This window comes from Syngnathoides biaculeatus, chromosome 13, assembly GCF_019802595.1.
Source record: "Syngnathoides biaculeatus isolate LvHL_M chromosome 13, ASM1980259v1, whole genome shotgun sequence".
NCBI classification, from domain to species: domain Eukaryota; kingdom Metazoa; phylum Chordata; class Actinopteri; order Syngnathiformes; family Syngnathidae; genus Syngnathoides; species Syngnathoides biaculeatus.
This window is the reverse complement of record NC_084652.1, coordinates 22422009-22435574: the sequence shown is the minus strand read 5'-3', so window position 1 is coordinate 22435574 and position 13566 is coordinate 22422009. Positions and strand designations below refer to the sequence as shown.

At 41.5% G+C, this 13566-nt stretch overlaps 1 protein-coding gene across 1 annotated transcript in view; it reads left to right on the top strand.

Moving 5' to 3' along the window:
* LOC133511053 (microtubule-associated protein 4-like) overlaps window positions 1–9730 on the top strand; it is a 119222-nt gene extending 109492 nt beyond the window's left edge. Inside the window, exons 4-6 of the mRNA XM_061839640.1 lie at window positions 4766–5005; window positions 7970–8599; window positions 9714–9730. Coding sequence (XP_061695624.1) covers window positions 4766–5005; window positions 7970–8599; window positions 9714–9730 — 887 coding nt within the window. The remainder of the gene's footprint in view (window positions 1–4765; window positions 5006–7969; window positions 8600–9713) is intronic.
* Window positions 9731–13566: the final 3836 nt, after the last annotated feature.

Below are 13566 nucleotides of genomic sequence, written 5' to 3'. Positions count from 1 at the left end.
AGAAAAATGTAACATTTTACTATTGCAGCGTTCTGTAGGTACATTTAAGGATGTATGTTTTGAATGATGGCTGTTCATTTGAATGAATATTTTACAAATACATTTTAATATTTCCTTTTGGCTATTTTTTATGAAATCACGGATATTTCATTGCTTGCAGTCCACTGATGCGAGTAGAAATGTAGGCTTTAATGTGTCAATTTGACTGATGCAATGTTGAGATTTCCATCGCGATGAGGTACCCCTAAACATTGAAATATTTCATCCGAATTTCACCATTTTACTTTTAATATCAAGCCTCACGCTAGAAAAAAAGTTCAGTTCAAAAGACTCAAGTTTTCAAAATCAAGGGGAACCAGATTCACCCTGGCAGAGAGCGCGTCATCCATGCACAAAGTTGTGGAATTGAGTGTTCCTCGACATCCAAGTGGTCGCCATATTAGTAGTGTCCTCTGTCCTTGACGTCATCGTCACTTTCGCCGTTGAAAACGCCCAGTGCCTGCTACTATGGAAACCGAACCGAACATATTCGCATATTTCCGACGCCCTTTCTGACACCGAAGGTCTTTTCGAAAAGGACAACCCCACACAACCAAGTGAAGTTACCGGGGCAATATTACTTTATTGTTTCGAGCCCTCAGGGCAATATTACACTATTGTTTCGAGCCATATTCAGATGATATCCAATCACGGCCAAACCGCATCCAGTTCGATCTACTCCCGTGGCGGAGATGAGCCAACGCGGCTCATCGCAGCCGGCCGGTGTGGCTTATGACAGAGCCGAGAGGTGCTGCTTTAGGGGGGTGCTCGCAGTCGAGCCGGGGTGCTTTATGCGCACACGCGGACTGAGTAACGCATTCTTGGCTGGCCTCTTCTGGGTTGCGCCCCCTTCGCAAAGCCCTATGCGCAGCCTTTGCAGAAGCTGTGACCGCTGAACGCGGCTAATCAGCCGGTGTGGCTGAGTTTCGGCACCCGTGGTGGCATATAAGGAGGTGGTGGAGCCGAGCTATGTGGCTTTTAGGGGTATGTTCAAAGTCGCCGGAGTATGCGATGAACACTATCGAGACATTGTTGGCTGGGCGACGCACACATCAACACATTTCATACGCGGATATTTTGCTATATTATGAGAGAGACCGATTACATGGTCCGCCCCAAACTATTGTTTTTTTTTTTTGAGCTGTATACACACCTACCTGTTATTTGGAACCCACGAAGCTCTCGTCCTCTGCACCCGTGCATTTTTCACAATGAACAGGGTCTCTTTAAAACTTATGAAGGATTATTCCATTTTCCCGAGTGTTCAACCAATGTCCAGCAATGCAGTGAGCCGGCATTTTGGCTAAAACGAAGGAACAGCGAGCTACCTTCCCGCAGGTAAAACTAATGGAAACAAACGAGTCCACGAGGGGCGCCGCTGTCCTTTACGTCACTCCCTGCTTCTTCTCGAAAACAAATCCCTGAGCTAATTTTCATGGCAGGAGTTACAAAAAGCTGTATACGTCAAAATCATATTTTGTGGTGAAAAAACACATGGGATCATATTGGCTCTGGGTTTTTCATTAATAATATACCAAAAATCATCCGTTTGACGACACTTGACCTTTACTGGGTCGAGAGAGGGCAAATGTGTCTCGTATGGCAAAGAATGATTTGGATTTTATTTGCATATTTTTGTCAACATGAATGTTAAAATCTCCTGTTCTGACAAAGTAGTTGTAATCAGTACAAATAATTGACAGCAGTTCTGAAAAATCTTCCATAAATTTCGATAAATTCTATAAATTAAAAAAGTTAAAATTGAAAAATTAAAAATAAAAAAGTCTATAAATTATAACGGCAATAATCTTTGGGTCACCTTTAACTAAAAAACACAAATATTTAAAGGAGCTAAAATCACCCATTATAATTTTGTTACACTGAAATAATGACTTATAACACCAATACCAGTGCCTTTTCTCCCATCCATCCATTACCGCTTGTCAGGTTGTGGGGGCAATATCTTAAGCAGGGACACGCAGACTTCCTTCTTCCCAGCCACTTCATCCAGCTCTTCCGGGGGGATCCCGAGACGTTGCCCACCCCAGCAGAGGGATGTAGTCTCTTGAGGATGTCCTAGGTCGTACCCGGGGTCTCATTCCGGTAGAACGTTCCCGAACCACCTTACCAGGCAGGTGCCCGGGAGGCATCTGAATCAGATGCCCCAGGCACCTCATCTGGGTTGTCTGAATGCAGAGGAGGAGCGGCTTGACTCTGAGCCCCTCCGAGATGACCGAGTTTTGCTCACCCTATCTCTAAGGGAGAGCCTGGACACCCAGAGGAGAAAACTCATTTCAGCTGCTTGTATCCAGAATCTTGTTTTTTCTGGCCATGACCCACAGCTCGTGAATGTAGGTGAGAATAGGAACATAGTGCGACTGGTAAATTGAGAACTTCGCCTTTTGACTTAGCTCCTCCCTTACCACAATGGAATACTACAAAGCCACCATCACTGCAGACATGTGCCAGATGTGGAAAATTGTTTTTGGTTAAATGTTGTACAATTGTAATAAATCTTGTACAACTGTTTCTAACTTTTACTTTTGTTTTGTGGTCCATTCACTGGTTTTTGGTCAAATCATGACAGAATATGAATGGATCATGCAGAAGCTAATCTATTTTATCTAGCAAGGGGGCAGTATTGGGTACGCACAATTGCTCCATTTGAGTAGTTTTGGAGGCCATTAATAATACGCTGTTGCACAGATAATTTTGAGTCACGTCTCGACTTGGATTTGGCGTCTAATCCTAGTAATGATACTAATCCTAGTACTACTTTTAATTATGTACTTTTGTGTTCTATTCTATCTGGCCTTCTATTCTGGTGAATCAGGTAGGTGTGCTCAATATATGCACTAGTGCTCACTAGTTTTTGATCAGCAACCCCTTATATTCACCAGTGTGCAAAGATTGCAAATATCATGAGCTTCTTAAACAACAAAGCCACAGAATGGGCTATGGCTATTACAAGCCACTGTCCAGCAGTACATACCTCGTTGTCAGCCCACGTCTATGGTAATGAAAAAAAGTTTTAAAATCATCCTTTTAAAGGCCAATAATTGGAATCCAAATGTAAATAATTGTAAATGCATTAAACTTCACTGATATTACGTTAAATGAACCTAGAGAGGTGCAGGACCTCAATGGCGGGCTGTTAGCAACAGTAATACACATTACAGAGACATTACATTGTGCCTTCCAGTTCACCGCCTGTAGTTTTGGGTCTTAATTCACTCAAGATGCGTAACCCTGTTTGTAAAGCTTGAAAGTTGGAGTTTCTACTGTAATGAAAATTGTTGATATCGTGCTACTTCTGGCTCTGCAAAACCAAAAACCTTTGTCAATGAGGTGTTATTAGAATTCCCATATAGTTTCTAGGGAGGAAGTGTGCATCATTGATTACCTCCTGCGTTGCGGGAATGATAGGCTATCCAGTTGTAATGAGATGACCACACCAAACGTATCACATTTGTTGAGGAGGACTTTTTAAAAAGTTAGGTTTAGAGATGCGGGTGGGGCTTAAAGTGGTTTAAAATTAGTTAAGGTTAGGATTAGGGTGGGATAGGGTTATTGGAAAACATATTTAATGCCGAATACTTCTTTTTATGTATGGAAGCTGTAGGGGGTGTTTTAAAGGGATACAACAGCCAATCATAGTTTACCGTGGGATTATCACCATCTCAAAATGGGTGTTCAGTGAAGACACTACCCACCTGCTGCCTCCACACCGCCCATATGACTGTGCTATTGAACTTGGCATTGAAATTTGTGTTAGCCAATGCAAAGTTGTTTCAGGTGTCTGGGCCAAAACAGGAGGCCCTCAGGGAGTATATCACCCCATTCTTTGATTTGAAACACATTCGACCATCTATTTTGCTATTGTACTTTCAATAATCAAAACAATATTTACTTGTTTGGGGGGCTGACAGATTGGTGTTCTCTTAAAAGTGTCCTGACACCACATCTTCAAAGGAGAGATAGTGAGGTATATTGGTAGAAGGATCTTGATGATGGTGCTGCCAGGCAAGAGAGCTAGAGGAAGACCAAAGAGAAGTGAAGGAAGACAAGAGGGCAGTCAGTGTTACAGAGAGGATGCAGGAGATAGCTTCACATGGAAAAGGATGACTCGCTGTGGTGACACTTAATGGGACATGCCGAAAGAAAAGCAAGAAGAGCCCTGGGAGTTGTAGATCAGATTGTTAATATAAAAAAAGCTATGTTTCCATGGTCTATTTTGAATAAGATAATGTTGATAACACGTTAATAAGTAGGCAGCAGTTGCTCACCTGTAAAAACTTGGACTTTGAATCAAAGAGTCACACTCTTTGTCTCCCTGTGGAATTTAAAATGGCAACCAGTTATTAGAGGGAGCTAGCCCAATACTTGACTTTTGTTGAAATGACCTTGAGCAAGGAACTTGCTGAAGAGGTTTTGCACTGTTCGTTTGCCCCTTAACATTGACATCTCTCTTCTTGTGCCTTCATATGTGTGTGAACTGGTTCTCTGTGTGGCATACGACACAAAATACAATACACACAGCTGAGTGTAAGTTAAATTTCCCCTTGAGGGGTTGTGATCAGTACAACAATGAATATTTATGTCTTTGTTTTGAGTAAGAATTTTCTGAAAGTGATTCCGAAACCTCAGTTGCTACGAAATAGATGTGAGACAATTGTGTGGATGTGGTTCTGTGAAATGAGAAACTTCACCGTTTCCTTTCTTCCAGGGTTCTCTCAGTCTGCAATGAGTGGGAATATGGGTTCCACCATCCCACCATTCCAGACGAATGTGAACTCCACTCTCGGCCAGATGGGGATGGGAAAACCGGCAGATACACAGAAAACCTCTGGTCCCTTTGGTCCAGAGCCTCAAAACATCAGTATTACCAGTGGCAACAACCCCTTCAAACCAAGTGATCCATTTCCTTCTGGTGGTCCAGGAGTCCATTCTTTGGACCGCAGCCCAGGTAAGAAAAATGGTTTGGTTGCATCTGTGATGCTGGGGCAGAAAGTATACTTGAAAATCAGTGAAATGATCATCTGAAACATTTCAATTGCATGTACTATCAAGCGTTTCATCATGTGCCAAAACTAGAATTCTGTTACCTGAGATCAGCCCAGAAATGAAAACTGCAAACATAATTTTTGTCCCTTGAGATGTGAGCAGTGTCATGAGGAGTGTAGGTTGACCACAGAGGAGATACTTTGAGCAGCAGAGGGCACCCTTTTTGTGTGACTGAGCAGTTATAGTGCTGTGGTTACAATAAGTAAGATTTATGCCTATCTTTGGTTCCCCTGCATCTTCTCATTTATTTATTGGAAGTGCACAACTCAGCAATTGCTGTGGCATAAAAATAAAGATAATATAACATTGCTTGGTGGGTCATTCAAAACAGAAGTTTCTATGAAAATTAGAAGCATTATAATTACATGATCATCTACCTCTGTTAGCTACTATAATCATCATATTTCTATCTGATTTATAAACACGAGATATTTGCGCAGATGTTTCCTAGTCTGTTTTTTATTTTTTCATTTTTAGGAAGCCTGTGCTCTAACATTAATGCATCTATTGGTACTGTGGCAGACACTACATCCATCAAATGCCTTAATACTTCAACTCCTCTTTCAGCAGTTTATAGCAGGAAATTCAGCTGCCACACAGATGAAATAGCAACCAATCAATGAGAAGTGAAAAGTCAGATTTAGGGTAGAATGCGCCTTTTCCGGGATTTTGATTTTCATCCTATGAAGTAAGACCAAAGATATTTTTTGATGAAAAGAGAATGTGACAAGCAGATTGAAAAGGCCACGGATCAGTTTGGTTTTAACATTCCCAGATTTCAGTTTCTTTTGAATTGTTATTTCTGCCTCTCATTCTGTTCATTCTCATTCAGCTGCTACATTGATATTTAGTCATCTATTTTTTCAACTATAATTACCAGCGCTGTGATTGGCTGGCAACCAGTACAGGGTGTACTCTGCCTCTGGCCTAAAGATGGCTGCGATAGGAAACCGCAAACCTAGTGATGATAATCAGTACGCAAAATGAATGAATGAATAAATACCCGAGTTCTAAATCAACTGTCCTGACAGGAAAGTTAGCAAGAAAAAATAATTGGATAGTTTCGACCAAGTTAATATACACAACATTGTTCATTTTTAGAATAATTTGCATGCACTGTTTGTCATTCCCTGTCTTTTGTATTACGTATGCCAAAATGTTTGATTTTTCTTTCTTATTTATTTATTTTTTTTTAGCATTTTTGTGTCTATGCACATGTTGCACTAACTCATTGTATTCCATGGTACTCCCAGCATGCATCAATTTGTTTGAAACCCTGCATGTAATACTGTATCTGCAATGCACTGCATTTATGTATATATATTGACTTTGTATATCGATTTTGCAATATTGTGTGTAGCTGCTTTATAAGGAAAGCCTTTTGCACCCTGGGTCGTGGTGCTAATGATGATGTCAATTAAATGTGAATCAAACTTTCAGTATGTCTCCTCCATATCCAGTTCAATTGGTAATTGGTTAAGTGAATATTATTATGAATGATTGTATTTTATAGTGCTTCTAAAATGATTTAAATTTGAAGAAAACGAGTACAGTACTGTGGAACCTTAATTATGAACCACAATCCACTGTGAAGTTTGACCACAATTTGATTTGTTCATATTTTAATACCGTAAAAGAAATGGACATTGAATTAATTGACTCTGAGGTCAATCTGTCAGTTACCCTTCAGACTTTAATTATTTTGCCTTATTAGTAATTCTTGATTACTAATTGTAACCCTTTATTTGGACATATAAAAGTCAAAAGAAAAAGGAAACTTGTGGAGTTTATACTTCCCATAGTGACCGCGTTGGAGTCTTATGGCGCTGCAGTATGTTATATAAGTACAGTATTCCAAGAAGTCTTGTGCGATTTGTTGAAATATTGCATGGTGTCCTGCAAGAAAATTTTTTGTGAGTTTTGAGGCATTGTTTTCCTGGAATTTTTATTTTAGAGACCTAAAAGATATTACAATTTTAAGGCTCCACTGGCCTGCTGAGATGCATTTGAAATGGCATACTTTTTAAAATAATACAGTACTGTGTGCAAAAGCTCAATGTGTCTAAAGCAGCCAAACAATGGTTAATATCTTCAATCAGAATGTGAACAATTGTAATATGGTCCCTTGAATTTACAGTACTATTGAAGCTAATTATTCTGTGGTAATCATGTACAATAAAAATACAATACACACATCTTTTTTGAAACAAGCAGAGCTCAATACTCCCCACTTTATCTACATTTACATACTGTAGGTATTTTCTAATGACAATCCCCATCTCTGCTGTCAGACAAATCCCTGTCCACACCAAAAAAATACACATTGGCCACGTAAAAGGAAAATGTATCCTGGAGTTATCTGTTTCTACAGGACTGGCCATAACCCCCTAGAAAGGCCTCATAGTTCATAATAGTTAAAGTTCTCGTGCCAGCAAAATTTATTTTTCATTTTCAATAAAATATCCTTTTATTGGATTTGAGATATTTTGGGTTAAAAATTTGTATTTACCTGTTAACTAAGACAGTTGAGACTTGTTAATATTCAGCATGTAATTCGAGCTCTGCAAATAAACTTTGCTCATCATAAAAAAGTGGAAATATTTAGATTTTGGTGGCAGGGGACCTTTAAATGTAAAAACAATAGGCTGGGAGACAACTCATTGTCAACGAAAAGGAGAAAAGCTTCAGAAATCATCTTCAGACCGCAACTCGTTTTTACATACTGAAATGAGACAAAAACCCAATGTAGCAGAAAGACTTTCAGTAATGATTTTTTTTTCTTTCTTTTTGGTGTTTATTTTTCTGACAACGTTTGTGTCAGTTTGTGACTGGTTCCTGCTCTTATAAAACCTTCCCCCCTCGGCAGCTCCGACCCTTTCTCCCAGCGGCTCACTGGATGACAGCAGCCCCACTTCCTCCACTTCTGATCCCCTCAGCCCTGAGCGATCGGCGTGCGAGGCTGGCAAGCAGCAGCAGAGGCGGAAGAAAAAGAAGAGGAAGGGGTGTGGCGATGTGTACAGCTTCTTGGATAGTCAAGAGAATAATGGCTATTCTGACAAACATGGCTCGCAGGATAAGGGTGAGCAGGAGGTCGAGAAGGATGATGAGGAAGACAACTGGGAGTGGGAAATCCGTGAGAGTGGAGCAGGGGGTAGAGTGAAAGGCAAGAAGTTGAAGAGTCGGGCAAGACTTCCAAAAGAGTGGGGCGCACCCCAGCAACCAGCGTTTCACATTCCATCTGCAGTTGTTCCTACTTCTGCTTCAGCAACTGATTTTGACCCTACAGACTCCAATGCTCTAAAGTCTGGCCCCAGTCAAGGTTTCCCTGCGTCCATGCAAATACCGACAAGTCTGACCAACCGCTTCCATGATATCTCTGCAGCAGACTCTTCTCCCCACTCCTCAGAGCCCATGTGTGTCGATATCAGCCCTGTGTCTATAAATGTGACCAGCAAACCTCAACCTATTAGTTCAACTGGCAACACTAGCAACAAGAGTATTGCACTTGACATCATTAGTGGGAATTTAGCATTGGCGACAGGGGACAATCTGAGCCCAGTCTCCCAGACATTCTCTTTTTTTGATTCAGTCCTCCAGACTCCACCAGGTTCTACTCACGAGTCACAGAATGCCACCCCTATTTCGAACACACCCATACTTGCTTCAGCTGCTTTGTCCACATCACCAGACGTCATTGTCCCTTCTTCACAAACATCCCCTGGTTTTTACCCCCCCAAGACCAATTCTGATGTCCCTCCAACCTTTACTGTGTCATCAAATCCCTTGCCCTCACCTGTCACAAAAAGCCAGTGTGCTAAAACTGCCCTTGAATCAGTTCTCAATGTCGATGCGAAGCCCTTTGTCCCCTCAGCCTCACGCAAAACACCCATGACAGCTCCAAGTCCAAATATGTCATCAGCTATTGTTAATGCAGCAGGCTCCTCTGGAAGCCGTAGTGGTACTTCAGTCATACACTCCGGGTGTCTTCCTTCTACTGTCAGTGAAGCTGTAAAGCCAGCATTATCACAAACTCCCACCAAAGCTGCTGCCATCCCCACTCTGTTCACCCCAGCTGCAGTCCCTCCCTCTCCTATACACTCCAAGCACCAGGAGTCTGCGTCACCAGTGCGCCCCACACTGGAAGGTTGGTGAACTACAGGGAAGAGTATGACTAATATTGGCTAATTATCAAAAATTGTTCATGCTTGTATAGCAGGATGCCGTATTTGTCTTGTGCTGTGCATGCCTTTTTATTTGCGGATGGAGTACCAAGCTTGCTTGGTCCTTGGTCCATATTTCTTATTTAAGACAGTTTGGCACGTGAGCATACAACAGCACTCGGATCAAAAATGTGGAAGACACAATTTCGGCCTCGTGACATGACTAGAACGCTTAATAGCCATAACTTGTATTCCGTCATAAGTGGTTGCATAAATGCTGGACATTTATGATTTGTTCCGAGTCAGGGTCAGAATTAACAAACCTTGATTGATGGTTCCACTCTGCTTTGTGGCTGTGTATGGCTCTATAACCTTATCCTTAACCTCTTTATTACTTCATCTGCTAAATCAGATTGTTGAAAAGCTTTCTCCTCTGTCCTTCCTCTTCAGGCCAAATGCTTGTATAGCTTCTCTCTGGACCCCCCAGACATAGAAACAAAACATTACCTGAGTCCTTTCTCTGTGAAGCAAGTTGGGAGCAAAATGTCTCAACGCTGCTCCTGTAGATGCTAACTCAGTTGTTGTCATGTTATTAAAAAGTAGTCATTACTATAGTTTGAAAGATTAGTTGTCGTGAAAAAAATGTTACCCTAGATATAAAAATTTTACATTGTGTTCAAATGCCATGTGTCATGTAACCAGTACATGTACCACCCTAGTGGATTTTTAATCTTCTAAGGAAGGAAATAAACAATTGAGATAACATGGTTGCTTCTGCAGTATGCACACCCTCTTACAACTGGGAAGGCGCCGTGCCCAGAATTAACTAACTATTACAACTCATTAAATGACAGTGAGCGCACACCTGCCATGCTTTAAAGGACCTCAAAAGTTTGGAAGTTCTGGTGAGGTTTTTTTGACATTTTTAAATTTTATTATATGAATACTCATAGAAATCTAGCATTCAATCAGTGGCCTGAAGACTTTTTGAAAGTATATCCACAACACCTATGTGATGCTAAAAATGGAATTGCCGTACCGTTTACATTTTTTTTCTTAAATTAAATTAAACATAATGGTACTGTCCTCTGTAGGGCAGTATATTCTGAGACGCTTCCGTATGTTTTTTCTCATTTACAGGCTACTTAGTATATTAATATAAGGATCACCCTTTGTCAATGGGCTTCCTTAAAAAAAATGATGCAGTTGTGAAATACTTTAGATGAGCCATCGCCATCACCGACAATCTTTGCTGTAACAGTTTTAATACTATGCATTTGGTCCTGTGATCTGGGGTGACTGTGTTTCATCTTATTCCTCCAAAATAAAGCTCTGCTTATATTTGTTTTCTCTTGAATGAAACCTCATTTTCATGATTTATTGTGCTGTATAAGTTCCATCACTAAAAGCTGACCAGTAAGTGGTGGTGTGTTTAAGTTAGACATTGGAAATATTCCAAATTCATGTGTTATTGGTTCATCCAATTGTATTTTCGATGTGGTAAAATAAATCTCAAGAGTTATGTTTTTTCACCCTTTCTGACTTAATTGGGACTAAGGCAAAGCTATCAACTACAACTTCTTACTGGGCATGTTTTTGCATTTCCTTGAATTTACAATGTGTGATAATATATTGTTTGACAGTTTGTGTGTAATGGATTGTGTAAGTTAGTGCGAAATAATTGTCTTGTACGTAATAACTGTCCTTCAAGCATGGTGATTCTTAATAGTTTTTTTCTTTTTCTCTTTCTCCAACTGCTGTCATCGAAGTAGCACCTGGTAAGTCATATTTCAATGTTTGTGCCATTTGCATATCATGAATTTATCTTTGAAGAAAAAGAATATGTCCATCCATCCAATTGCTGAGCTGCTTATATTCACAAGGGTCGTGGGAGTGCTGGAGCCTGTCCCAGCTGTCAGCGGGCAAGAGGCAGGGTATAACCTGAACTGGTTGCTAGCCAATTGCAGGCCACATGGAGACAGACAACAGTCGCACTCAAAATCACACCTAGGGGCAATTTACAGTCTCCAAATAATGCATGTTTTTGAAATGTGGGAGGAAATCAGAGTGCCCGGAGAAAACCCATGCAAGCAATGGGAGAACGTGCAAACTGTACTCAGGCGGGGCTGGGATTTGAACCCTTGTCTTCAGAACTGTGAGGTCATTTGCTGTACAGCTGCTCCACTGTGCCGCCCCAATATATCTACAATGCCTTTTGAAAGTATTCGGCCCCCTTGAACTTTTCAACCTTTCGCCACATTTCAGGCTTCATACAAAAAGATATTAATATAAATGTTTTTTTTTTGTCAAGAATCAACAATAAGTTCAACAAAATTTACTGGATATTTTAAACTTTTTAACAAATAAAAACCTAAAAAGAGGGGTGTGCAATATTATTCGGCCTCCTTGCATTAATACTTTGTAGCGCCACCTTTTCCTGTAATTACAGTTGCAAATCGCTTGGGGTATGTCTCTATCAGTTTTGCAGATCGAGAGACTGAAATTCTTACCCATTTTTCCTTGCAAAACAGCTCGAGCTCAGTGAGGTTGGATGGAGAGCGTTTGTGAACAGCATTCTTCAGCTCTGCCCACAGATTTATGATTGGATTGAAGTCTGGACTTTGACTTGGCCATAATAACACCTGAATACATTTATTTGTGAACAATTTCATTGTAGATGTGGCTTTATGTTTTGGATCATTGTCCTGTTGGAAGATAAATCTCCATCCCAGTATCAGGTCTTTTCCAGACTCCAGCAGGTTTGCTTCCAGAATTGTACTGTATTTGGCTCCATTCATCTTCCCATCAATTTTCAATCAATCCCTGTCCCTGCTGAAGAAAACCAGGCCCAAACCATGAGTCTGCCACCACCATGTTTGACAGTGGGGATGGTGTGTTCAGGGTGATGAGCTGTGTTTTTTTTACGTCAAACATATCGTTTTGCATTGTGGCCAAAAAGTTCGATTTTGGTTTCGTCTGACCAGAGTACCTTCTTCCACATGTTTGGTGTGTCTCCCAGATGGCTTGTGGCAAACTTTAAATGAGAGTTTTTATTGATATCTTTGAGAAATGGCTTTCTTCTTGCCGCTCTTCCACAAAGGCCAGATACGTGCAATGTACGACTGATTGTTGTCCTATGGACAGACTCTCCCACCTCAGCTGTAGATCTCTGCATTTCGTCCAGAGTGATCAAGAGCCTCTTGGCTGTATCCCTGAGCAGTCTTCTCCTTGGTCGAGGTGAAAGTTTAGACGGACGGCCAGGTCTTTGTAGATTTGCAGTGGTCTGATACTCCTTCCATTTCAAAATGACTGCTTGCACAGTGCTCCTTGAGTTGTTTAAAGCTTGGGAAATCTTTTTGTGTCCAAATCCAGGTTTAAACTTTTCCACAACAGTATCTCGGACCTGCCTGGTGTGTTCCTTGGTCTTCATAATGCTCTCTGCACTTTAAAGTGGGACTATCATCCCTATAAACATTCTAAAATAGATATTGTAATGAAAAATACATATAACAGTATTCACTTCAATGTCTATACGAAAAAATATATGTGAGCGGATCGTGCGTCATCCATGCGCAAAGTTGCGAAATTGAGTGTCCTTCGACATCCAAGTGGTCGCCATATTAGTCGCATCCTCTGTCCTTGACGTCGTCATCACTTCTGCCGTTGAAAACACGCAGTGCCCGCTACTATGGAAGCCGAACAACAGAGATATTCGGATTTTAATGACGCCCCTTCTGACACTGAAGCTCTTTTCGAAAAAGACAACACCACATAACCGAGTGAAGTTATACTATTTTACAATATTATACTATTGTTTCGAGCCCTCGGGGCAATATTACACTTTTGTTTAGAGCCATATTCAGATGATATGCGATCACAGCCATACCCCATCCCCGTCCGATCCATTTCCGCGGTGGAGATGAGCCATCACGGCTCATCGCAGCCGGCCGGTGTGGCTTATAACAGAGCCAAGCGGTGCTGCTTTAGGGGGGTGCCCACAGACGCCGCAGTACTGAGCAACACAGTCGAGCCGGGGTGCTTTATGCGCGCATGCGACTGAGTAACGCATTCTCCGCTGGGTCGCAAAGCCCGACGCGTAGCCTTCGCAGAAGCTGTGACCGCCGAACACGGCGCCTCAGCCGGTGTGGCTGATTTTCTGCGCCAGTGAACTATAAGTAGGAGGTGGAGCCGAGCCATGCTGCTTTTAGGGGTACGTTCAAAGCCGCCGCAGTACGCGATGAACACTATCAAGACGAGGCTGAGTGAGACATTGTTGGCTGGGCGACGCGCACATCGACACATT